General features: G+C 50.4%; 1 protein-coding gene across 1 annotated transcript in view; it reads left to right on the forward strand.

Moving 5' to 3' along the window:
* LOC139279407 (CYFIP-related Rac1 interactor A-like) overlaps positions 1 to 21,859 on the forward strand; it is a 158,007-nt gene extending 136,148 nt beyond the window's left edge. The window contains exons 9-12 of the mRNA XM_070898517.1: positions 1,826 to 1,905; positions 5,047 to 5,173; positions 8,327 to 8,397; positions 21,674 to 21,859. Of these exons, the coding sequence (XP_070754618.1) occupies positions 1,826 to 1,905; positions 5,047 to 5,173; positions 8,327 to 8,397; positions 21,674 to 21,737 (342 nt within the window). The 3' untranslated portion in view covers positions 21,738 to 21,859. The remainder of the gene's footprint in view (positions 1 to 1,825; positions 1,906 to 5,046; positions 5,174 to 8,326; positions 8,398 to 21,673) is intronic.
* Positions 21,860 to 24,976: the final 3,117 nt, after the last annotated feature.

The raw sequence follows: 24,976 nt of genomic DNA on the forward strand, positions 1-24,976 counted from the left end.
CGGGGTGACGGGGGTATCAGTGGTATTGGGGCGACGGGGTATTGGGGTGACGGGGTGAGGGGGTATCCGGATGACGGGGTGACGGGGGTATCGGGGTGATGGGGGGTATCGGGGGTATTGGGGTGACAGGGATATCGGGGTATCGGGGGTATCGAGGTGACGAGGGGTAGCGGAGTGACGGGGGCTATCGGAGTGACGGGGGCTATCGGGGTGACGGGGGGTATCGGGGGTATCGGGGCGACGGGGATATCGGTGGTATCGGAGTGACGGGGGTATCGGGGGTATCGGGGTGACAGCGGTTTCTGGGTGACGGGGGGTACCGGGGTATCGGGGGTATCGGGGCGACGGGGATATCGGTGGTATCGGAGTGACGGGGGTATCGGGGGTATCGGGGTGACAGCGGTTTCTGGGTGACGGGGGGTACCGGGGTATCGGGGGTATCGGGGTGACAGGGGGTATCGGATGTATCGGGGTGACGGGGGTATCGGGGTGACGGTGGGTATCAGGGGTATTGGGGTGACGGAGTATCGGGGTGACGGGGTGAGGGGGGTATCGGGGTGACGGGGTGACGGGGGTATCGGGGTGATGGGGTTATCGGGGTGACGTGGGGTATCAGGGGTATTGGGGTGACGAGGTATCGGGGTGACGGGTGAGGGGGGTATCGGGGTGACGGGGGTATCGGGGTGATGGGGGGTATTGGGGTGACGGGGGTATCGGGGTGACGGGGGTATCGGGGTGACGGGGGGTATCGGGATGACGGGGGATATCGGGGTGACGGGGGTATCGGGGTGACAGGGGGTATCAGGGTGACGAAGGGTATCGGGGTGACAGGAGGTATCGAGGGTATCGGGGTGACAGGGGTATTGGGGGTGACGGGGGTATCGGGTGATGGGGGTATCGGGGTGACAGGGGTATCGGGGTGATGAAGGGTATCGGGGTGACAGGAGGTATCGAGGGTATCGGGGTGACAGGGGTATTGGGGGTGACGGGGGTATCGGGGGTATCGGGGTGATGGGGGTATCGGGGTGACGGGGGGTATCGGGGTGACGGGGGTATCGGGATGACGAAGGTATCGTAGTGACGGGGGGTATCGGGGTGACGGGGTGTATCGGGGGTATCGGGTTGACGGGGGTATCGGGGTGACGGGGGTATCGGGGTGACGGGGGATATCAGAAGTATTGGGGTGACAGGGGTGACGGGGTGATGGGGGTATCGGGGTGGCGGGGGGTATCGGGTTGACTGGGGGTATCGGGGTGATGGGGGGTATCGGGGTGACGGGGTGTATCGGGGGTATCGGGGTGACAGGGGTATCGGAAGTATTGGGGTGACAGGGGTATCGGGAGTGACGGGGGTATCGGGGTGACAGGGGTATCGGGGGTGACAGGGGTGACGAGGAGTATCGGGGGTATCGGGGTGACAGGGGTATCGGGGGTGACGGGGGATATCGGGGGTATCCGGGTGACAGGGGTATCGGAGTTATCGGGGGGATCGGGGGGATCGGGGGGATGGGGGGTATCGGGATGACGGGGGGTATCGGGGTGACATCGGGGGTATCGGGGTGACAGGGGTATCGCGGGTGATGGGGGATATCGGGGTGACAGGGGTATCGGGGTGACAGGGGTGACGAGGAGTATCGGGGGTATTGGGGTGACAGGGGTATTGGGGGTGACGGGGGATATCGGGGGTATCGGGGTGACAGGGGTATCGGGGTTATCGGGGGGATCGGGGGGATGGGGGGTATCGGGATGACGGGGGGTATCGGGGTGACATCGGGGGTATCGGGGTGATGGGTTGTGGCTCAGGTCTTTCGGTCTCTGTATTGCAGAATACGACGCTGCCGCTGGAGGAGACGACGGACTGCCTGAGCACCATGGCCAGTGTGTGTCAGGTGATGCTGGAGAGCCAGTGAGTACTCACCATGCACTGACAGCAGTTATACCAGCTGTGCCTGCAGGCGCACTCGGACATGTCAGCACCAGGTCAGCGTGTAATGGCTGATCCCCTCAACACTGAGGGAGAGAAAGGTGCCTTGATAGCATATCGTGTCGTTGCCCCGGGGGGGGGAGAACGGGTCAGTGCCCCGGGGAGTGGGGGAGGGGATCGGGTCGGTGCCACAGGGACTGGGGGAGGGGGGGAACGGGTCGATGCCCGGTGGGGGGGGGAGGGGGAACGGGTCGCTGCCCCGGGGGGGAGGGGGGGCTGGTCGGTGCCCCGGGGGGGGGAGGGGGGGAACGGGTCGATGCCCGGTGGGGGGGGGAGGGGGAACGGGTCGCTGCCCCGGGGGGGAGGGGGAGCTGGTCGGTGCCCCGGGGGGGAACGGGTCGGTGCCCGGTGGGAGGGAGAGGAACGGGTCGGTGCCCGGGGGGGGGGGGATGGGGAACGGGTCGGTGCCCGGGGGGAGGGAGAGGAACGGGTCGGTGCTCGGGGGGGGGATGGGGAACGGGTAGGTGCCCGGGGGGGGGGAGGGGAACTGGTCGGTGCCTGGGGGGGGGGGGATAGGGAACGGGTCGGTGACCGGGGCGGGGGGGGGGGAAACGGGTCGGCGCCTGGGGGGGGGGAGGGGAACTGGTCGGTGCCCGGGGGGGAGAAGGGGGGAACGGGTCGGTGCCCGGGGGGGGGGGGGAAAGGGGTCGGTGCCTGGGGGCGGGGGGAAGGGGAACGGGTCAGTGCCCGACGTGGGGGGGGGGGGGAAACGGGTCAGTGCCCGGGGGAGTGGGGGAGGGGGGGAACGGGTCAGTGCCCGACGTGGGGGGGGGGGGAAACGGGTCAGTGCCCGGGGGAGTGGGGGAGGGGGGGAACGGGTCGGTGCCCCGGGGGGGGGAGGGGAACGGGTCAGTGCCCGACGTGGGGGGGGGGGGGAAACGGGTCAGTGCCCGGGGGAGTGGGGGAGGGGGGGAACGGGTCGGTGCCCCGGGGGGGGGAGGGGAACGGGTCAGTGCCCGACGTGGGGGGGGGGGAAACGGGTCAGTGCCCGGGGGAGTGGGGGAGGGGGGGAACGGGTCGGTGCCCGGGGGGGGGAGGGGAACGGGTCAGTGCCCGACGTGGGGGGGGGGGGGGAAACGGGTCAGTGCCCGGGGGAGTGGGGGAGGGGGGGAACGGGTCGGTGCCCCGGGGGGGGGAGGGGAACGGGTCAGTGCCCGACGTGGGGGGGGGGGGAAACGGGTCAGTGCCCGGGGGAGTGGGGGAGGGGGGGAACGGGTCGGTGCCCCGGGGGGGGGAGGGGAACGGGTCGGTGCCCGGGGGGGAGGGAAGGGGAACGGGTCGGTGCCCGGGGGGGGGGGGCGGGGGAACGGGTCGGTGCCCCGGGGGGGGGAGGGGAACGGGTCGGTGCCCGGGGGGGAGGGAAGGGGAACGGGTCGGTGCCCGGGGGGGGGGGGCGGGGGAACGGGTCACTGCCCGGGGGGGGAACGGGTCGGTGCCTGGGGGCGGGGGGAAGGGGAACGGGTCGGTGCCCAGGGGGGAGGGAAGGGGAACGGGTCGGTGCCCAGGGGAGTGGGAGAGGGGAGAACGGGTCGGTGCCCGGGGGGGGGGGGGCGGGGGAACGGGTCACTGCCCGGGGGGGGAACGGGTCGGTGCCTGGGGGCGGGGGGAAGGGGAACGGGTCAGTGCCCGACGTGGGGGGGGGGGGAAACGGGTCAGTGCCCGGGGGAGTGGGGGAGGGGGGAGAACGGGTCGGTGCCTGGGGGCGGGGGGAAGGGGAACGGGTCGGTGCCCAGGGGAGTGGGAGAGGGGAGAACGGGTCGGTGCCTGGGGGGGGGGGGGAACGGGTCGGTGCCCCGGGGGGGGGGGGGGGGGTGGGGAACGGGTTAGTTCCCCGGGGTGGGGGGGGGAGGGGGGGGTGTCGGTGCGGACGGGTTTGCAAACAACGTGGCATTTTATAGAAAGGGCGATTTCCCGCTCAGAGCCATGAAGCTGTGGTGTCTGTGCCACCACATTGCAGCACGGCACTCCGCCCGCCAGTGGGGTAGCGGTGGGCCCTTGCCCCCGGGTCAGACTCTGCAGCGTACTTGCCTCTTCACTGGGAGGGGAGTGCCCTGTGTCCCCGTGACTTCCCACGGAGCGCTGGAAAATCCCGGTGATTGGCGCCTCAGTCCCGCCCCCCCGAGAGCAGGTGCAGCCCGCGACATGGCTCCTCTCTGGAGCGCTGACCCCAGTTTAGCTGCCGGGGAGCGGGGGGGAGGGAACTTCCCGCCTGGTGCAGAACGGTCCACCTCACCACGGTTACCATCCCCGGACTTCGCCCACCGGATCTCCACAGACCCCCGGATTGTACTGAGGATGTGGGGTCATGGGCAGGGCTAGCCTTTCACGGTCCATACCTACCCACTCCAGCCACACAGACCATGCACCGTCAGTACCACACACTTCACCACAACCAACCCCGGCACCGCACCACACACTGAAAACACCAACGCTTGCAATGCATTAGATGCACCGTCATTTCAACCCGTTCAATAACCCTTTCTCAACTCATTACCTGATTACCTCATTGTTAATTATTCAGCCTCTTTACATACCTTTCCAAAACTCTGCAGAATTCAGCAAAATGAATTGTTTGTTACGTTTCTTTACATTTGTACTGATGACTGTTGGCCTGAGGAGCTGAGTGTTCCTCGTTCATCATCACTCACTGTGTCCCTCATGTTCCTCACTGTGTCCCTCACACTCTCACTGTGCGCCTCACACTCTCACTGTGTCCCTCACACTCTCACTGTGCCCCTCACACTCTCACTGTGTCCCTCACCCTCACACTCTCACTGTGCCCCTCACACTCTCACTGTGTCCCCCTCACTCTCACTCTCTCCCTCACACTCTCACTCTCTCCCTCACACTCTCACCCTCTCCCTCACACTCTCACCCTCTCCCTCACACTCTCACTCTCTCCCTCACACTCTCACCGTGTCCCTCACACTCTCACCGTCCCTCACACTCTCACCATGTCACTCACACTCTCACTGTGCCCCTCACACTCTCACCGTCCCTCACACTCTCACTGTGTCCCTCACACTCTCACCGTTTCCCTCCCACTGTTCACTTTTATTGCAGGGAATACAAGAGCCGATTCAACAATACAGAAACGTTCCTGTTCTGTATGAGGGTTATGGTTGGTGTTATTATTCTCTATGACCATGTGCATCCAGTTGGGGCTTTTGCAAAGTCTTCAAAGATAGATGTAAGTATCTCATCTTCGGAACTTAATATTCTCAGACACACAACATAGCAAAATGTGTTATATTATAGTATTGCACACCTCATTACTGCATATTTCATGACCAATATAGCCCATTGCAACTCATTATAGTCCATTGCATCTCATTGCAGTTCATTACAGCCCATTGCATCTCATTACAGTTCATTGCATCTCATTACAGCTCATTGCAGCTCTGTGCAGCTCATTAAAGCTCAGTACAGCCCATTGCAACTCATTACAGCTCATTATATCTCATTACAGCTCTGTACAGCCGATTACAGCTCTGTATAGCTTATTACAGCTCACTACATTTCAATGCAGCTCAATACAGCTCATTATAGCCCAATACAACTCATTACAGCTGGTTACGGCTCTGTATAGCTTATTACAACTCATTACAGTTCAATGCAGCTCAATACAGCTCATTACAGCCCATTGCAACTCATTACAGCTGATTACGGCTCTGTTTTGCTTATTACAGTTCTTTACACCTGTGTCAACTGGGGGAGGTGAGGTTCGGGGTAGCGCCGATCCCACTCGGCTTCAGGGAGGTCAGCCGTTACCATGTCTTCTCCTTCTGGCACCATCTTTTTATTCAGCTGGCGTGGGAGGAGGACAAGCAGGTTGAATTTATGGTGCACCAAGAGGGGACAGGCTACCACGTCTTCTGGACATCGGACGGAGTGCGGTCCCAGTGAGAAGCAAAAGGGGGAGTCATGTCCCGGGAGAGCCACCCTCCGTGACCTGGAGGAACCAGATCCGCGATCTCCCGTACGTCCGTGTCTCGGGACCCGGCAAGCTGAAACCCCCCTCGGGAGCCGGTGCCGAACAACTTGAGCAGTCTCCGGGAATCCCCTCCGTGCCTTTCCATTCTGCACAGAGGGGATTTCCTGTACAGGCTGCTCTTGCACACTCTCCTCTTTGTCATCCTCATCTGCCGTCTGCACACGCCATGGCGCACCATCCTGCCGTCCGGAGGAGGCGGGCGTTCCCAGTGGACGGCTCTTTATGCAGGAGTCCTCCCTTTATCTATTGGCACTGCTCCTGGGCCTGGCTAACGTGGCCTATTAACAGGTCCAGGCAACGGGCGGTTGTGGGGCTTGTTCAGCTCAACTGCCTGCCTCTCTTCCACGGCTACGTTCAAGCCAGGGTGTCCCTAGAGATGGAGCACGCAGTGTCCACCGTACGCTCGCGGCCTTCCGCGAGAGGTGAGCGCCGGAGGGACTGGAGTGCTTCATCATAACAGGGAACAACATTTTAATTTGATTTATTATTAAGTGTTTATGCTCCACATGAGCCTCCTCCCAAGCCTCTGCATTACAGTGCTGTACAGCACATTACAGCATTGTACAGCACAATATAGCATTGTGCAGCAAATTACAGCATTGTACAGCACATTACAGCACTGTGCAGTACAATACAGCACAATACAGCACTGTACAGTACATTACAGCACTGTACAGCATATTACAGCACTGTACCGCACAATATGGCATTGTACAGCATAATACAGCACATTACAGCACGGTACAGCATAATACAGCACATTACAGCATATTACAGTACTGTACTGCATAATACAGTAATACAGCACAATACAACACTGTACAACATATTACAGCACTTTACAGCACATTACTGCACTGTACAGCACATTACAGAATATTACAGCACATTACAACACTGTGCAGCATATTACAGCACAATACAGCACATTGCAGCACTGTACAGCACAATACAGCACATTACACCACTGTGCAACACAATACAGCACATTACAACACTCTACAGCATATTACAGCACTGTACAGCATAATACAGGACAATCAGGCACAATACAGCACTGTACAGCACATTATTACAGCACTGTATAGCACATTACAGCACTGCACAGCACATTACAGCATTGTACAGCATATTATTACAGTACTGTACAGCACATTACAGCAGTGTGCAGCACATTACAGCAGTGTACAGCACAATATAGCATTGTACAGCACAATATAGCACATTACAGCACAATACGGCACTGTGCAGTACAATACAGCACAATACAGCACATTACACCATTGTACAGTACATTACAGCACTGTACAGCATATTACAGCACTGCATCACACAATACAGCACTGTACAGCATAATACAGCACATTACAGCACAGTACAGCATAATACAGCACAATACAGCACATTACAGCACTGTACAGCATATTACAGCACTGCACCACACAATACAGCACTGTACAGCATAACAGCATAATACAGCACAATACAGCGCTGTACAGCATATTACAGCACAATACAGTGCTGTACAGCATATTACAGCACATTACAGCACTATACAGCATAATACAGCACATCACAGCACTGTACAGCACTGCACCACACAATACAGCACTATACAGCATAATACAGCACAATACAGCATATTACAGCATATTACAGCACTGTACAGCATAATACAGTACATTACAGCACAATGCAGCATATTACAGCACATTACAGCATTGTACAACACAATACAGCACTGTACAACACAGCCGCTCCTGCAGCTCAGAAACACTGCACAGCGATACCACTTGGGTTTAACTTGTTGATATTCTGTAGCTTATCAGTACAAGGCATGAGTAAGCTCCCCTCTGCTTATCCAGCTAGGGCTACACTCCCGATCTTACTAATGAGCCTGGAGAGCTGTTCAGTCATCGCTCCATGCCCTGGATGTCTGCAGTTCAGGGACTGGAGTACCCACATTTTACATTTTACATTACCCACTTCTCTCAACTTTAACGACCTCAACCCCAAACAGACCTTCCGCCTGCGCGCCCCCGCCCACTGTCGATCATCACCAGCTGGCCATAAGACCATTAGATTATGAGGCGCTCCTCTCAATCGGCTCATCTCACCAGCAGCATGGTGAGCAACTCTCTCACTACACATGTATTGCCACCATCATACTGACTGCACTGTCACTACTCACCATAGCTGATCAACGTAAATAGCAGCTCATTCCCACTTCACTGCTCAACACCTTGATTTGTCTGTTGGTGTTCACGGTGTAACACAACACTGCACAATAAGAGGACAAGCACAACTCTCTAAATGGAATACACCTCTTTATCTCCACTCTTTTTTTAGATGAAGGGCTGCATTAAGATTCTAAAAGAGCAGCCTCCAGCCTGTGCAGAAGGACTTCTCAATGCGCTGAGGTAGGAGATTATCAGATACCGATTGATTATTGGCTGTCATTCCCATGTCAATCTACCAACACGGAATGACCGGTGCGGTTAACACTGCTGATTAACCTGGTGTGACTGGAGCCATGAGACTGACCAGCGATCACCCACACAAAGGTTCAATGGGACCAACTCATGCACTGTAACTGACACTGATCAAACATACACGGTGACCGATGGGAATTGTCTCTCAGTGACTGATGGTAATCATCTCTCAGTGATTGATGTTAATTGACTGTCGCTGATTGACGTTAATTGACTCTGTGTGATTGATGTTAATTGACTCTCCGTGATTGATGTTAATTGACTGTCGGTGATTGACGTTAATTGACCCTAGGTGATTGATGTTAAATGACTCTTGGTGATTGATGTTAATTGACTCTGTGATTGATGTTAATTGACTCTCAGGGATTGATGTGAATTGACTCTCGGTGATCGATGTTAATTGACGCTCAATGATTGATGTTAATTGAGTCTCAGCGATTGATGTTATTTGACTCTGTCTGATTGATGTTAATTGACTCTCAGTTATTGATGTTATTTGACTCTGTGTGATTGATGTTAATTGACTCTCGGTGATTGATGTTAATTGACTCTCGGTGATTGATGTTAATTGAATCTGTGTGATTGATGTTAATTGACTCTGTGTGATTGATGTTAATTGACTCTGTAATTGATGTTAATTGATTGTGATTGATGTTAATTCACTCTCTGTGATTGATGTTAATTGACTCTGTGATTGATGTTAACTGACTCTCGGTGATTGATGTTAATTGACTCTGTGATTGATGTTAATTGACTCTCGGTGATTGATGTTAATTGAATCTGTGTGATTGATGTTAATTGACTCTGTAATTGATGTTAATTGATTGTGATTGATGTTAATTCACTCTCTGTGATTGATGTTAATTGACTCTGTGATTGATGTTAACTGACTCTCGGTGATTGATGTTAATTGACTCTGTGATTGATGGTAATTGACTCTTTAATTGACTCTGTGATTGATGTTAATTGACTCTTTAATTGACTCTGTGATTGATGTTAACTGACTCTCGGTGATTGATGTTAATTGACTCTGTGATTGATGGTAATTGACTCTTTAATTGACTCTGTGATTGATGTTAATTGACTCCCGGTGATTGATGTTAATTGACTCTGTGATTGATGATAATTGACTCTGAGATTGATGTTAATTGACTCTCAGTGATTGATGTTAATTGACTCTGTGTGATTGATGTTAATTGACTCTGTGATTGATGTTAACTGACTCTGTGTGATTGATGTTAATTGACTCTCAGTGATTGATGTTAATTGACTCTCGGTGATTGATGTTAATTGACTCTTTAATTGACTCTGTGATTGATGTTAATTGACTCTCAGTGATTGATGTTAATTGACTCTCGGTGATTGATGTTAATTGACTCTTTAATTGACTCTGTGATTGATGTTAATTGACTCTTTAATTGACTCTGTGATTGATGTTAATTGATTCCCGGTGATTGATGTTAATTGACTCTTTAATTGACTCTGTGATTGATGTTAACTGACTCTCGGTGATTTATGTTAATTGACTCTGTGATTGATGTTAATTGACTCCCGGTGATTGATGTTAATTGACTCTGAGATTGATGTTAATTGACTCTCGGTGATTGATGTTAATTGACTCTGAGATTGATGTTAATTGACTCTGTGATTGATGTTAATTGACTCTCGGTGATTGATGTTAATTGACTTTGTGATTGATGTTAATTGACTCTCGGTGATTGATGTTAATTGACTCTGTGATTGATGTTAATTGACTCCCGGTGATTGATGTTAATTGACTCTGAGATTGATGTTAATTGACTCTCGGTGATTGATGTTAATTGACTCTGAGATTGATGTTAATTGACTCTGTGATTGATGTTAATTGACTCTGTGTGATTGATGTTAATTGACTCTGTGATTGATGTTAATTGACTCTGTGATTGATGTTCATTGACTCTCGGTGATTGATGTTAATTCACTCTGATTGATGTTAATTGACTCGTTAATTGATTCTCGGGGATTGATGTTAATTGTCTCTCAGTGCTTGATGTTAATTGACTCTCAGTGATTGATGTTAATTGACTCTGTGATTGATGTTAATTGACTCTCAGTGATTGATGTTAATTGACTCTGTGTGATTGATGTTAATTGACACTTTGAGGTTAATTGACTCTCAGTGATTGATGTTAATTGACTCTGTGTGATTGAAGTTAATTGACTCTCAGTGATTGATGTTCATTGACTCTCGCTGATTGATGTTAATTGACTCTCGGTGATTGATGTTAATTGACTCTCAGTGATTGATGTTAATTGACTCTCGGTGATTGATGTTATTGACTCAGTGATTGATGTTCGTTGACCCTCCGGGATTGATGTTAATTGAATCTCAGTGATTGATGTTAATTGACTCTGTGTGATTGACGTTAATTGACTCTTTGTGATTTATGTTAATTGACTCAGTGATTGATGTTCATTTACTCTCGGTGATTGATGTTAATTGACTCTCGGTGATTGATGTTAATTGACTCTCTATGATTGATGTTAATTGACTCTCAGTGATTGATGTTAATTTACTCTGTGATTGATGTTAATTGACTCTGGGTGATTGATTTAAATTGACTCATTGTGATTGACGTTAATTGACTGAGTGATTGATGTTAATTGATTGACTGTGATTGATGTTAATTGACTCTGGGTGATTGATTTAAATTGACTCTGAGTGATTGACGTTAATTGACTCTGTGTGATTGATGTTAATAAGAACTTAAGAAATAGGAACCGGCATAGGCCATGCGGCCCCTCGAGCCTACTCCGCCATTCAATAAGATTATGGCTGATATGATCATGGACTCAGGTCCACGTCCCTGCCCGGTCCCCATAACCCCTTATCCCCATATCATTTAAGAAACTATCTTTCTGTCTTAAAGTTATTCAATGTCCCAGCTTCCACAGCTCTCTGAGGCAGAGAATTCCACAGATTTACAACCCTCTGAGAGAAGAAATTTCTCCTCATCTCTGTTTTAAATGGGTGGCCCCTCATTCTAAGATCATGCCCTCTAGTTCTAGTCTCCCCCATCAGTGGAAACATCCTCTCTGTATCCACCTTATCAAGCCCCTCATAATCTTATACGTTTCGATAAGATCACCTCTCATTCTTCTGAATTCCAATGAGTAGAGGCCCAACCTACTCAACCTTTCCTCATAAGTCAACCGCTTCATCCTCGGAATCAACCTAGTGAACCTTCTCTGAATTGTCTCCAAAGCAAGTTTATCCTTTTGTAAATATGGAAACCAAAACTGCACGCAATATTCCAGGTTTGGCCTCACCAATACCCTGTATAACTGTAGTAAGACTTCCCTGCTTTTATACTCCATCCTCTTTGCAATAAAGGCCAAGATACCATTGGTCTTCCTGATCACTTGCTCTATCTGCATACTATCCTTTTGTGTTTCATGCACAAGTTCCCCCAGGTCCCGCTGTACTGCGGCTCTTTGCAATCTTTCTCCATTTAAATAACTCGCTCTTTAATTTTTTCTGCTAAACGTGCATGACCTCACGCTTTTCGACATTAAACTCCATCTGCCAAATTTTTGCCCACTCACTTAGCCTGTCTATGTCCTTTTGCAGATTTTTTGTGTCCTCCTCACACACACATTGCTTTTCCTCCCATCTTTGCATCATCAGCAAATTTGGCTACATTACACTCAGTCCCTTCTTCCAAGTCGTTAATATAGATTGTAAATAGTTGGTGTCCTAGCACTGATCCCTGCGGCACCCCACTAGTCAATGATTGCCAACCAGAGAATTAACCATTTATCCCGACTCTCTGTTCTCTACCAATCCTCTATCCATGCTAATAGATTACCCCCAACCCCGTGAACTTTTATCTTGTGCAGTAACTTTTTATGTGGCACCTTGTCAAATGCCTTCTGGAAGTTCAAATACACCACATCCACTGGTTCCCCTTTATCACCCCTGTTGGTTACATCCTCAAATAATTCCAGGAAATTTGTCAAACATGACTTCCCCTTCATAAATCCATGCTGACTCTGCCTGACCAAATTATGCTTTGCCAAATGTCCTGCTACTGCTTCTTTAATATTGGACTCCAACATTTTCCCAACCACAGATGTTAGGCTAACTGGTCTATAGTTTCCTGCTTTTTATCTGTCTCCTTTTTTAAATTGTTAATTGACTCTTTGTGATTGATGTTAATTGACTCTCAGTGATTGATGTTAGAAACATAGAAACATATAAAATACGTGCAGGTGTAGGCCATTCAACCCTTCGAGCCTGCACCACCATTCAATATGATCATGGCTGATCATTCACCTCAGTACCCCTCTCCTGCTTTCTCTCCATACCCCTTGATCCCTTTAGCTGTGAGGGCCATATCTAACTCCCTCTTGAATATATCTAACGAACTGGCATCAACAACTCTCTGCAGTAGAGAATTCAACAGGTTAAGTAACTCTCTGAGTGAAGAAGTTTCTCCTCATCTCGGTCGTAAATGGCTACCCCTTATCCTTAGACTGTGTCCCCTGGTTTTGGACTTCCCCAATATCGGGAACATTCTTCCTGCATCTAACCTGTCTGATCCCGTCAGAATTTTATATGTTTCTATGAGATCCCCTCCCATTCTTCTAAACTCCAGTGAATATAGGCCCAGTCGATCCAGTCTCTCCTCATATGTCAGTTCTGCCATCCCGGGAGTCAGTCTGGTGAACCTTCGCTGCACTCCCTCAATAGCAAGAACGTCCTTCCTCAGATTAGGGGACCAAAACTGAACACAATATTCCAAATGAGGCCTCACCAAGGGCCTGTACAACTGCAGTAAGACCTCCCTGCTCCTATACTCAAATCCGCTAGCTATGAAGGCCAACATGCCATTTGCCTTTTTCACCACATGCTGTACCTGCATGCCAACTTTCAATGACTGATGTACCATGACACCCAAGTCTCGTTGCACCTCCCCTTTTCCTAATCTGCTGCCATTCGGATAATATTCTGCCTTCATGTTTTTGCACATTTATGCACATTATACTACATCTGCCATGCATTTGCCCACTCACCTAACCTGTCCAAGTCACTCTGCAGCCACTTAGCATCCTCCTCATAGCTCACACCGCCACCCAGCTTAGTGTCATCTGCAAACTTAGGGATATTGCACTCAATTCCTTAATTTAAATCATTGATGTATATTGTAAATAGCTGTGGTCCCAGCACGGAGCCCTGTGGCACCCCACTAGTCACTGCCTGCCATTCTGAAAAGGACCCGTTTATCCCATCTCTCTGCTTCCTGTCTGCCAACCAGTTCTCTATCCACGTCAATACATTACCCCCAATATCATGTGCTTTAATTTTACACACCAATCTCTTGTGTGGGACCTTGTCAAAAGCCTTTTGAAAGTCCAAATACACTACATCTACTGGTTCTCCCCTGTCCACTCTGCTAGTTACATCCTCAAAAAATTCTAGAAGATTTGTCAAGCATGATTTTCCTTTCATAAATCCATGCTGACTTGGACTGATCCTGTCACTGCTTTCCAAATGCACTGCTATTTTATCTTTAATAATTGATTCCAATATTTTCCCCACTACTGATGTCAGGCTAACCGGTCTATAGTTCTCCGTTTTCTGTCTCCCTCCTTTTTTCAAAAGTGGTGTTACATAGGAACTGATCCAGAGTCGATATGCGGTTGGAAAATGATCACCAATGCACTCACTATTTCTAGGGCCACTTCCTTAAGTACTCTGGGATGCAGACTATCAGGCCCTGGGGATTTATCGGCCTTTAATCCCATCAATTTCCCTAACACAATTTCCTGACTATTAAGGATTTCCTTCAGTTCCTCCTTCTCGCTAAACCCTCGGTCCCTAGTATTTCCAGAAGATTATTTGTGTCTTCCTTCGTGAAGACAGAACCAAAGTATTTGTTCAATTGGTCTGCCATTTCTTTGTTCCGATTATAAATTTGTCTGATTCTGACTGTAAGGGAACCACATTTGTCTTCACTAATCTTTTTCTCTTCACATAGCTATAGAAGCTTTTGCAGTCAGTTTTTATGTTCCCAGCAAGCTTCTTCTCATACTCTATTTTCCCGCTCCTAATTAAACCCTTTGTCCTACTCTGCTGAATTCTAAATTTCTCTCAGTCCTCAGGTTTGCTGCTTTTTCTGGATAATTTATATGCCTCTCCCTTGGATTTAACACTATCCCTAATTTCGCTTGTTAGCCACGATTGACCCACCTTCCTCAGTTTATTTTTACTCCAGACAGGGATGTACAATTGTTGAAGTTCATCCATGTGATCTTTAAATGTTTGCCATTGCCTATCCACCGTCAACCTTTTAAGTATAATTCGCCAATCTATTCCAGGCAATTCACGTCTCATACTATCGAAGTTACCTTTCCTTAAGTTCAGGACCCTAGTCTCTGAATTAACTGTGTCACTCTTCATCTTAATAAAGAGTTCTACGATATTATGGTCACTCTTCCCCAAGGGGCCTCACACAACAAGATTGCAAATTAGTCCTTTCTCATTACACATCACCCAGTCTAGGATGGCGAGCCCTCTAGTTGGTTCCTTGACATATTGGTCTAGAATACCATCCCTAATACACTCCAGGAAATCCTCCTCCATCGTATTGCTACCAGTTTGGTTAGCCCAATCTATATGTAGATTAAAGTCACCCATGATAACTGTACCTTTATTGCACGCATCCCTAATTTCTTGTTTGATGCTGTCCCCAACCTCACTACAACTATTTGGCGGTCTGTACACAACTCCCACTAGAGTTTTCTGCCCTTTGGTGTTCCACAGTTCTACCCATACAGATTCCACATCATCCAAGCTAGTGTCCTTCCTTACTATTGTGTTAATTGCCTCTTTAACCAGCAGCGCTACCCCACCTCCTTTTCCTTTCTGTCTTTCCTTCTTGAATGTTGAATACCCCTGGATGTTGAGTTCCCAGCTTTGGTCATCCTGGAGCCATGTCTCCGTAATGCCAATTATATCATATTCGTTAATAGCTGCCTACGCAGTTAATTCATCCACCTTATTCCGAATACTGCTCGCATTGAGGCAAAGAGCCTTCAGGCTTGTCTTTTTAACACACTTTGTTCATTTAGAATTTTGCTGTAATGTGACCCTTTTTGATTTTTGCTTTGGGTTTCTCTGCCCTCCATTTTACTTTTCTTCTTTCTATCTTTTGCTTCTGCCCCCATTTTACTTCCCTCTGTCTCCCTGCATACGTTCCCATCCCCCTGCCATATTAGTTTAACCCCTCCCCAACAGCACTAGCAAACATTCCCCCTAGGACATTGGTTCTGGTCCTGCCCAGATGCAGACATTCCGGTTTGTACTGGTCCCACCTCCCCCAGAACCGTTTCCAATGTCTCAGGAATTTGAATCCCTCCCTCCTGCACCACTCCTCAAGTCACGTATTCATCTTAGCTATCCTGCAATTCCTACTCTGACTAGCACGTGGCACAGGTAACAATCCTGAGATTTCTACCTTTGAGGTCCTACTTTTTAATTTAACTCCTAGCTCCCTAAATTCAGCTTGTAGGACCTTATCCCATTTTCTTTACCTATATTTTTGGTACCTATATGCACCAGGACAACTGGCTGTTCACCCTCCCTCTCCAAAATGTCCTGCAGCCGCTCTGAGACATCCTTGACCCTTGCACCAGGGAGGCAACATATCATCCTGGAGTCTCGATTGCGGCCGCAGAAACGCCTATCTATTCCCCTTAAAATAGAATCCCCCACCACTATTGCTCTCCCACTCTTTTTCCTGCCCTCCTGTGCAGCAGAGCCACCCATGGTGCCATGAACTTGGCTGCTGCTGCCCTCCCCTGAGTCATCTCCCCCAACAGCACCAAAAGCGGTGTATCTGTTTTGCAGTGGATTGACCGCAGGGAAACCCTGCACTACCTTCCTTCCACTGCTCTGCCTGATGGTCACCCATTCCCTATCTGCCTGAGTAACCTTTACCTGCGATGTGACCAACTCACTAAACGTGCTATTCACGACATCCTCAGCATCACGGATGCTCCAGAGTGAATTCATGCGCAGCTCCAGTGCCGCAATGCGGTCTGTCAGAAACTGCAGCTGGATGCACTTCCTGCACATGTAGTAGTTAGGGACATTGCTCGCGTCCCTGATTTCCCAAATGGCACAGGAGGAGCATGACACGGGTCTGCGCTCTCCTGCCATAACTTAACTTATTTTGGCAACAATGTCAAAGATTACCTGCTGATAAGGAAATAAAAGAAGAAAAATAAAGATTAAATACTCACCAATCCACCAGCCAATCACTTACCTGCTTGGCTGTGACGTCACCCTTTGATTTCTTTCTACTTCTTTGTTTTACCTTCAGCCTCTGCACCAGCTGGCTCTCAAACTGCCGCCACTCCCACTCACTGCCACCGCTCTGTGTGATTGATGTTAATTGACTCTCGGTGATTGATGTTAATTGACTCTGTGTGATTGATGTTAATTGACTCTGTGTGATTGCTGTTAATTGTCTCTGTGTGATTGATATTAATTGTCTCTCGGTGATTGATGTTAATTGACTCATGTGGTTGATGTTAATTGACTCTGTGTGATTGATATTAATTGACTGTGTGATTGATGTTAATTGACTCTGTGTGATTGATGTTAATTGTCTCTCATTGATTCATGTTATCATCATAAGCAGTCCCTCGGAATCGAGGAAGACTTGCTTCCACTCTAAAAATGAGTCCTTAAGTGGCTGAACAGTTCAATACGAGAACCACAGTCCCTGACTCAAGTGGGACAGATAGTAGTTGAGGGAAAGGGAGGGTGGAACAGGTTTGCCGCACGCTCTTTCCGCTGCCTGCACTTGATTTCTGCATGCTCTCGGCGATGAGACTCGAGGTGCGCAGCGCCCTCCCGGATGCTCTTCCTCCACTTAGGGCAGTCTTTGACCAGGGACACCCAGGTGTCATTAGGGATCTTGCACTTTATCAGGGAGGCTTTGAGGATGTCCTTGTAATGTTTCTGCTGCCCACCTTTGGCTCGTTTGCCGTAAACGAGTTCCGAGTCGAGCGCTTGCTTTGGGAGTCTCGTGTCTGGCATGCAAACAATGTGGCCTGTCCTGCGGAGCTGATCAAGTGTTGTCAGTGCTTCAATGCTGGGGATGTTGGCCTGGTCGAGGACGCTAACGTTGGTGCGGCTGTCCTCCCAGGGGATATTCAGGATGTTGCGGAGACATCGTTGGTAGTATTTCTTCAGCGACTTGAGGTGCCTACAGTACATGGTCCATGTCTCTGAGCCATACAGGAGGGTGGGTATTACTACAGTCCTGTAGACCATGAGTTTGGTGGCAGATTTGAGGGCCTGTTCTTCAAACACTCTTTTCCTCAGGCGGCCGAAGGCTGCTCTGGCGCACTGGAGGCGGTGTTGGATCTCGTCATCAATATCTGCTCTTGTTGATAAGAGGCTCCCGAGGTATGGGAATTGGTCCACGTTGTCTAGGGCCACACCGTGGATCTTGATGACTCGTGGGCAGTGCTGTGCGGCGGGGACATTTGTCTTACAGATATTTAGCGAAAGGCCCATGCTTTCATACGCCTCAGTGAATACATTGACTATGACTTGGAGTTCAGTCTCTGTATATGCACAGACGCAGGCGTCATCCGCGTACTGTAGCTCGACGACAGAGGTTGGGGTGGTCTTGGATCTGGCCTGGAGACGGCGAAGGTTGAACAGCTTCCCACTGGTTCTGTAATTTAGTTCCACTCCAGCGGGGAGATTGTTGACTGTGAGGTGGAGCATGGTAACGAGGAAGATTGAGAAAAGGGTTGGGGCGATAACACAGCCCTGCTTGATCCCGGTCCAGACGTGGATTGGGTCTGTAATGAGTCTGTTGGTAAGGATCACGGCCTGCATGTCGTCGTAGAGCAGGTGGAGGATGGTGACGAACTTTTGGGGGCAGCCGAAACGGAGGATGCTCCATAGACCCTTGCGGTTGACAGTGTCAAAGGCCTTTGTAAGGTCGAAGAAGGCCATGTACAAGGGTTGGTGCTGTTCCCTGCATTGTGTAGCTGTCGCGCTGTAACAATCATGTCCGTTGTGCCCCATAGGGGACGAAATCCGCACTGCAACTCCGGGAGGAGCTCCTCGGCCACAGGGAGAAGACGGTTGAGGAGGACTCTAGCAACGACTTTCTCAGTGGCTGATAGCAGGGAGATTCCTCTGTAGTTGCCGCAATTGGACTTGGCCCATTTTTAAAAGATGATCACGATCACTGCATCTCTGAGATCTCCTGGCATGCTCTCCTCCCTCCAGATGAGAGAGATGAGATCGTGTATTCGTGCCAGCAGTGCCTCTCCACCATACTTCAGTGCCTCAGCAGGGATTCCATCCACTCCAGTAACCTTGTTGTTCTTAAGCTGTTTTATGGCTTTTTCTACCTATACATAAGAACATAAGAATTAGGAACAGGAGTAGGCCATCTAGCCCCTCGAGCCTGCTCCGCCATTCAACAAGATCATGGCTGATCTGGCCGTGGACTCAGCTCCACTTACCCGCCCGCTCCCCATAACCCTTAATTCCCTTATTAGTTAAAAATCTATCTATCTGTGACTTGAATACATTCAATGAGCTAGCCTCAACTGTTTCCTTGGGCAGAGAATTCCACAGATTCACAACCCTCTGGGAGAAGAAATTCCTTCTCAACTCGGTTTTAAATTGGCTCCCCCGTATTTTGAGGCTGTGCCCCCTAGTTCTAGTCTCCCCGACCAGTGGAAACAACCTCTCTGCCTCTACCTGGTGCAGGGCTGGGGTTTTACTGAGGTGGTGGCGGGTTGCATGCTGCGGGATGGAGTCAAGAACACTCAAATCAAAGGCTAGAGTCTCGATTGAGGAGATCTTCGAGGTGCTCCTTCCATCGGGCCCTGACTGCCTCGGTGTCCTTGATTAGTGTTTCCCCGTTCTTGGCCAGCAGTGGGGTGGGGCCTTGGGAGTTTGGACCATAGGTGGCCTTGACTGCGGTGAAGAATCCTCGCACATCATGGCTGTTGGTCGGTTGTTGTATCTCCTGTGCTATCTCCATCCACCGCCTGTTCTTTAGTCCTGAGTTTTTTGTTGGACCTCAGCCCTGAGCTGTCTGTAATGTTGCTTTGCTGCTCCCGATTTGGGTTGTTGTTTAAGGCTCAGAAATGCCCTGCGCTTGCGATCTATTAGCTCTTGGATCTCCTGGTCATTCTCATCAAACCAGTCCTGAGTGACCAAGTGTCTCTTCACAGGCACTAGTTATGGAGGCCTGGAGGGCAGACCAAGCGCTGTGGACATTCTGCGTCTCAGGGTCATCAAGGCACGCCAGGTTAGCTGTGAGGCACTGGCTGTATAGGGCTCTCTTAGCTGGGTCTTTAAGTGACCCGGCATTGACTTTTTTGCAGCACTGCTTCTGCTGCCCCCTTTGCTTTGGGGCTATGTTGATGTTGATGATGGATTGGATTAGGCGGTGGTCGGTCCAGAAGTTGTCAGCTTCTGTCATGGCGTGGGTGATGCACACATCCTTGTGATCCCTGGCTCAGATGATGACATAGTCGAGCAGGTGCCAGTGTTTGGAGCAAGGGTGTTGCTACGATGCCTTGTACTTGTCCCTCTGATGGAACAAGGTTTTGGTGATGACAAGGTCATGTTCTAGACATTTTGTCAGGAGTCGGATATCGCTGGAGTTGGCTTTCTCTTCCCCCTCTCTGCCAATTGATGATGATGTTAATTGACTCAGTGTGATTGATGTTAATTGACTCTCAGTGATTGATGTTAATTGACTCTGTGTGATTGATGTTAATTGACTCTCAGTGATTGATGTTAATTGACTCTGTGTGATTGATGTTAATTGACTCTGTGTGATTGATGTTAATTGACTCTCAGTGATTGATGTTAATTGACTCAGTGTGATTGATGTTAATTGACTCTCAGTGATTGATGTTAATTGACTCTGTGTGATTGATATTAATTGACTCTGTGATTGATGTTAATTGACTCTGTGATTGATGTTAATTGACTCTCAGTGATTGATGTTAATTGACTCTGTGATCAGTGCTGGGACCCCAACTATTTACGATCTATATTAACGACTTGGAAGATGGGACTGAGTGTAACGTAGCCAAGTTTGCTGACAATACAAAGATGGGAGGAAAAGCAATGTGTGAGGAGGACACAAAAAATCTGCAAAAGGACATAGTCAGGCGAAGTGAGTTGGCAAAAATTTGGCAGATGGAGTATAATGTTGGAAAGTGTGAGGTCATGCACTTTGGCAGAAAAAAATCAGTGAGCAAGTTATTATTTAAATGGAGAAAAATTGCAAAGTGCTGCAGTACAGCGGGACCTGGGGGTACTTGTGCATGAAACACAAAAGGTTAGCATGCAGGTACAACAAGTGATCAGGAAGGCTAAAAGGATCTTGGCCTTTATTGCAAAGGGGCTGGAGTGTAAAAGCAGGGAAGTCTTGCTACAGTTATACAGGCCACACCTGGAATACTGCATGCAGTTTTGGTTTCCATATTTACGAAAGGATGTACTTGCTTTGGAGGCAGTTCAGAGAAGGTTCACTAGGTTGATTCTGGAGATGAGGTGGTTGACTTATGAGGAAAGGTTGAGTAGGTTGGGCCTATACTCATTGGAATTCAGAAGAATGAGAGGTGATCTTATCGAAACGTGTAAGATTATGAGGGAGCTTGACAAGGTGGATGCAGGAAGGATGTTTAGGGGAGACTAAAACTAGAGGGCATGATCTTAGAATAATGGGCCACCCATTTAAAACTGAGATGAGGAGGAATTTCTTTGCTCAGAGGGTTGTAAATTCGTGGGATTCACTGCCTCAGAGAGCTGTGGAAGCTGGAAAATTGAATAACTTTGAGACAGGGATAGACAGTTTCTTAAACAATAAGGGAATAAGGGTGATGGGGAGTGGGCTGGGAAGTGGAGCTGAGTCCATGATCAGATCAGCCATGATCTTATTGAATGGCGGAGCAGGCTCGAGGGGCCGTATGGCCTTCTCCTGCTCCTATTTCTTATGTTCTTATGCGATTGATGTTAATTGACTCTGTGATTGATGCTAATTGACGCTTTGATTGTCGTGTTTGATTCGGGCTGGAGGCTGACTGCCCTCGCTCTGTATACTGGTAAAAATACTCGATGGTCTGACTGATTTTACTCAGGGTGGTTTCTTGTATTCTTCAGGTACACCACACGACATTTGAATGATGACACCACTTCCAAACAGCTGCGCTCGATGCTACAATGAGAGCTGTGGAACCTGCTCCCCTTCAACTTTTGATAGTTCATCACTCCAATTCAATCATGAAATAAGATTAACTTTTTCTTTTTATCTCATTTTGTAAAATGGAATAAATGTTTTCAATCTTTTCAATGTGAGCTCTGGTATCACTTGGCTCTGAGCAGTCATTGGAAAAGCACCTCACGTTGGCAACCCTGCCAAGGCTGTGTCACTGTTCAACTGATCAATCTTTCCAATGGGCAGAATTCTGCTTGTCTGAAACACAAGGGCTGTGATCCCAGGCAATTCACACTGATAACCCATACATGTTATAGCACCCAGCAATCACTCTGTGGGCCCCCTCTACATCCCCCTCCCTTCCCTTCCCCTCCTCGCTCCTCCCCACAGCTCGCCTCCACTGCCCTCCCCTCCCCTCCACACCCCTCTCTTTCCATCCATGCTCCTCACCGCAGCTCGCCACCACTGCCCTCCCCTCCCATCCCCTCCACTCCCCTCCCCTCCACTCCCTGCTCCTCTCCGCAGCTCGCCACCACTGCCCTCCCCTCCCATCCCCTCCACTCCCCTCCCCTCCCCTCCCCTCCACTCCCCTCCCCTCCACTCCCTGCTCCTCTCCGCAGCTCGCCACCACTGCCCTCCGCTCCCATCCCTCCCCTCCCCTCCCCTCCACTTCCCTCCCCTCCCCTCCACTCCCCGCTCCTCTCCGCAGCTCGCCACTACTGCACTCCCCTCCCCTCCCCTCCACTCCCCTCCCCTCCACTCCCTGCTCCTCTCCGCAGCTCGCCACCACTGTCCTCCCCTCCCATCCCCTCCACTCCCCTCCCCTCCCCTCCCCTCCACTCCCCTCCCCTCCACTCCCTGCTCCTCTCCGCAGCTCGCCACCACTGCCCTCCCCTCCCCTCCACTCCCCTCCCCTCCCCTCCCCTCCACTCCCCTCCCCTCCACTCCCTGCTCCTCTCCGCAGCTCGCCACCACTCCCCTCCCCTCCCCTCCCCTCCACTCCCCTCCCCTCTACTCCCTGCTCCTCTCCGCAGCTCGCCACCACTGCCCTCCCCTCCCCTCCACTCCCCTCCCCTCCCCTCCACTCCCCTCCCCTCCACTCCCTGCTCCTCTCAGCAGCTCGCCACCACTGCCCTCCCCTCCCCTTCCCTCCACTTCCCTCCACTCGACTCCCCTCCCCTCCACTCCCCTCCCCTCCATTCCCCGCTCCTCTCTGCAGCTCGCCACCACTCCCCTCCCCTCCCCTCCACTCCCCGCTCCTCTCCGCAGCTCGCCACCACTGCACTCCCCTTCCTACCTGTCCCCTTCCCATTGCCCTGCACAGGTCGCCACTTCCCACTGCCTACTGGACGATTGAGACAGCATCTGTCCAAAATTCCAACCACATTCACCGCGGTCGATCTCCATGCTGCTGCGGTAATCATCAGCGAGAGACGAGATTTAAAGGCTGTCTGCTCACTCTGACTGTGCTCACACTGACTGCTCACACTGACTGTGTTCACACTGACTGCTCACACTGACTGTGCTCACACTTACTGTGCTCACACTGACTGCTCACACTGACTGTTCACACTGACTGTGCTCACACTGGCTGCTTACACTGACTGTGTTCACACTGACTGCTCACACTGACTGCTCACACTGACTGTGCTCACACTGGCTGCTCACATTGACTGTGCTCACACTGACTACTCACACTGACTGTGCTCACACTGACTGTGCTCAAATTGATGGTGCTCACATTGACTGCTCACACTGACTGTGCTCACACTGACTGCTCACATTGACTGTGCTCACATGGACTGCTCACGCTGATTGCTCACACTGACTGTGCTCACACGGACTGCTCACACTGACTGTGCTCATACTGACTGCTCACACTGACTGCTCTGCTCACACTGATTGTTCACACTGACTGTGCTGACACTGATTGCTCTGCTCATACTGACTGCTCACACTGGCTGTGCTCACACTGACTGCCCACACTGACTATTCACACTGACTGCTCACTTTGACTGCTCACACTGATTGCTCACACTGACTGCTCACACTGACTCTGCTCACACTGACTGCTCACATTGACTGTGCTCACACTGACTGTGCTCACAGGGACTGCTCACACCGATTGCTCACACTGACTGTGCTCACAATGACTGTGCTCACAATGACTGTGCTCACACGGACTGCTCACACTGATTGCTCACACTGACTGTGCTCACACTGACTGCTCACACTGACTGTGCTCACACTGACTGCTCACATTGACTGTGCTCACAATGACTGTGCTCACAATGACTGTGCTCAAACTGATTGCTCACACTGGCTGTGCTCACACTGACTGTGCTCACAATGACTGTGCTCACAATGACTACTCACAGTGACTGTGCTCACACCGACTGCTCACACTGACTGTGCTCACACTGACTGTGCTCACAATGACTGTGCTCACACGGACTGCTCACGCTGATTGCTCACACTGACTGTGCTCACACTGATTACTCACAATAACTGTGCTCACACTGACTGCTCACACTGACTGTGCTCTCATGGACTGCTCACACTGATTGCTCACACTGACTGTGCTCACACGGATTGCTCACACTGACTGCTCACACTGAGTGTGCTCACATGGACTGCTCACACTGACTGTGCTCATACTGACTGCTCACACTGACTGCTCTGCTCACACTGACTGTTCACACTGACTGTGCTGACACTGACTGCCCACACTGAGTATTCACACTGACTGCTCACTTTGACTGCTCACACTGATTGCTCACACTGACTGCTCACACTGACTCTGCTCACACTGACTGCTCACACTGACTCTGCTCACACTGACTGCTCACATTGACTGTGCCCACACTGACTGTGCTCACACGGACTGCTCACACCGATTGCTCACACTGACTGTGCTCACAATGACTGTGCTCACACGGACTGCTCACACTGATTGCTCACACTGACTGTGCTCACACTGACTGCTCACACTGACTGTGCTCACACTGACTGCTCACATTGACTGTGCTCACAATGACTGTGCTCACAATGACTGTGCTCAAACTGATTGCTCACACTGACTGCTCACACTGACTCTGCTCACACTGACTGCTCACACTGACTCTGCTCACACTGACTGCTCACATTGACTGTGCCCACACTGACTGTGCTCACACGGACTGCTCACACCGATTGCTCACACTGACTGTGCTCACAATGACTGTGCTCACACGGACTGCTCACACTGA

Source organism: Pristiophorus japonicus, chromosome 14 (assembly GCF_044704955.1).
Source record: "Pristiophorus japonicus isolate sPriJap1 chromosome 14, sPriJap1.hap1, whole genome shotgun sequence".
In the NCBI taxonomy this organism is placed as follows: Eukaryota; Metazoa; Chordata; class Chondrichthyes; family Pristiophoridae; genus Pristiophorus; species Pristiophorus japonicus.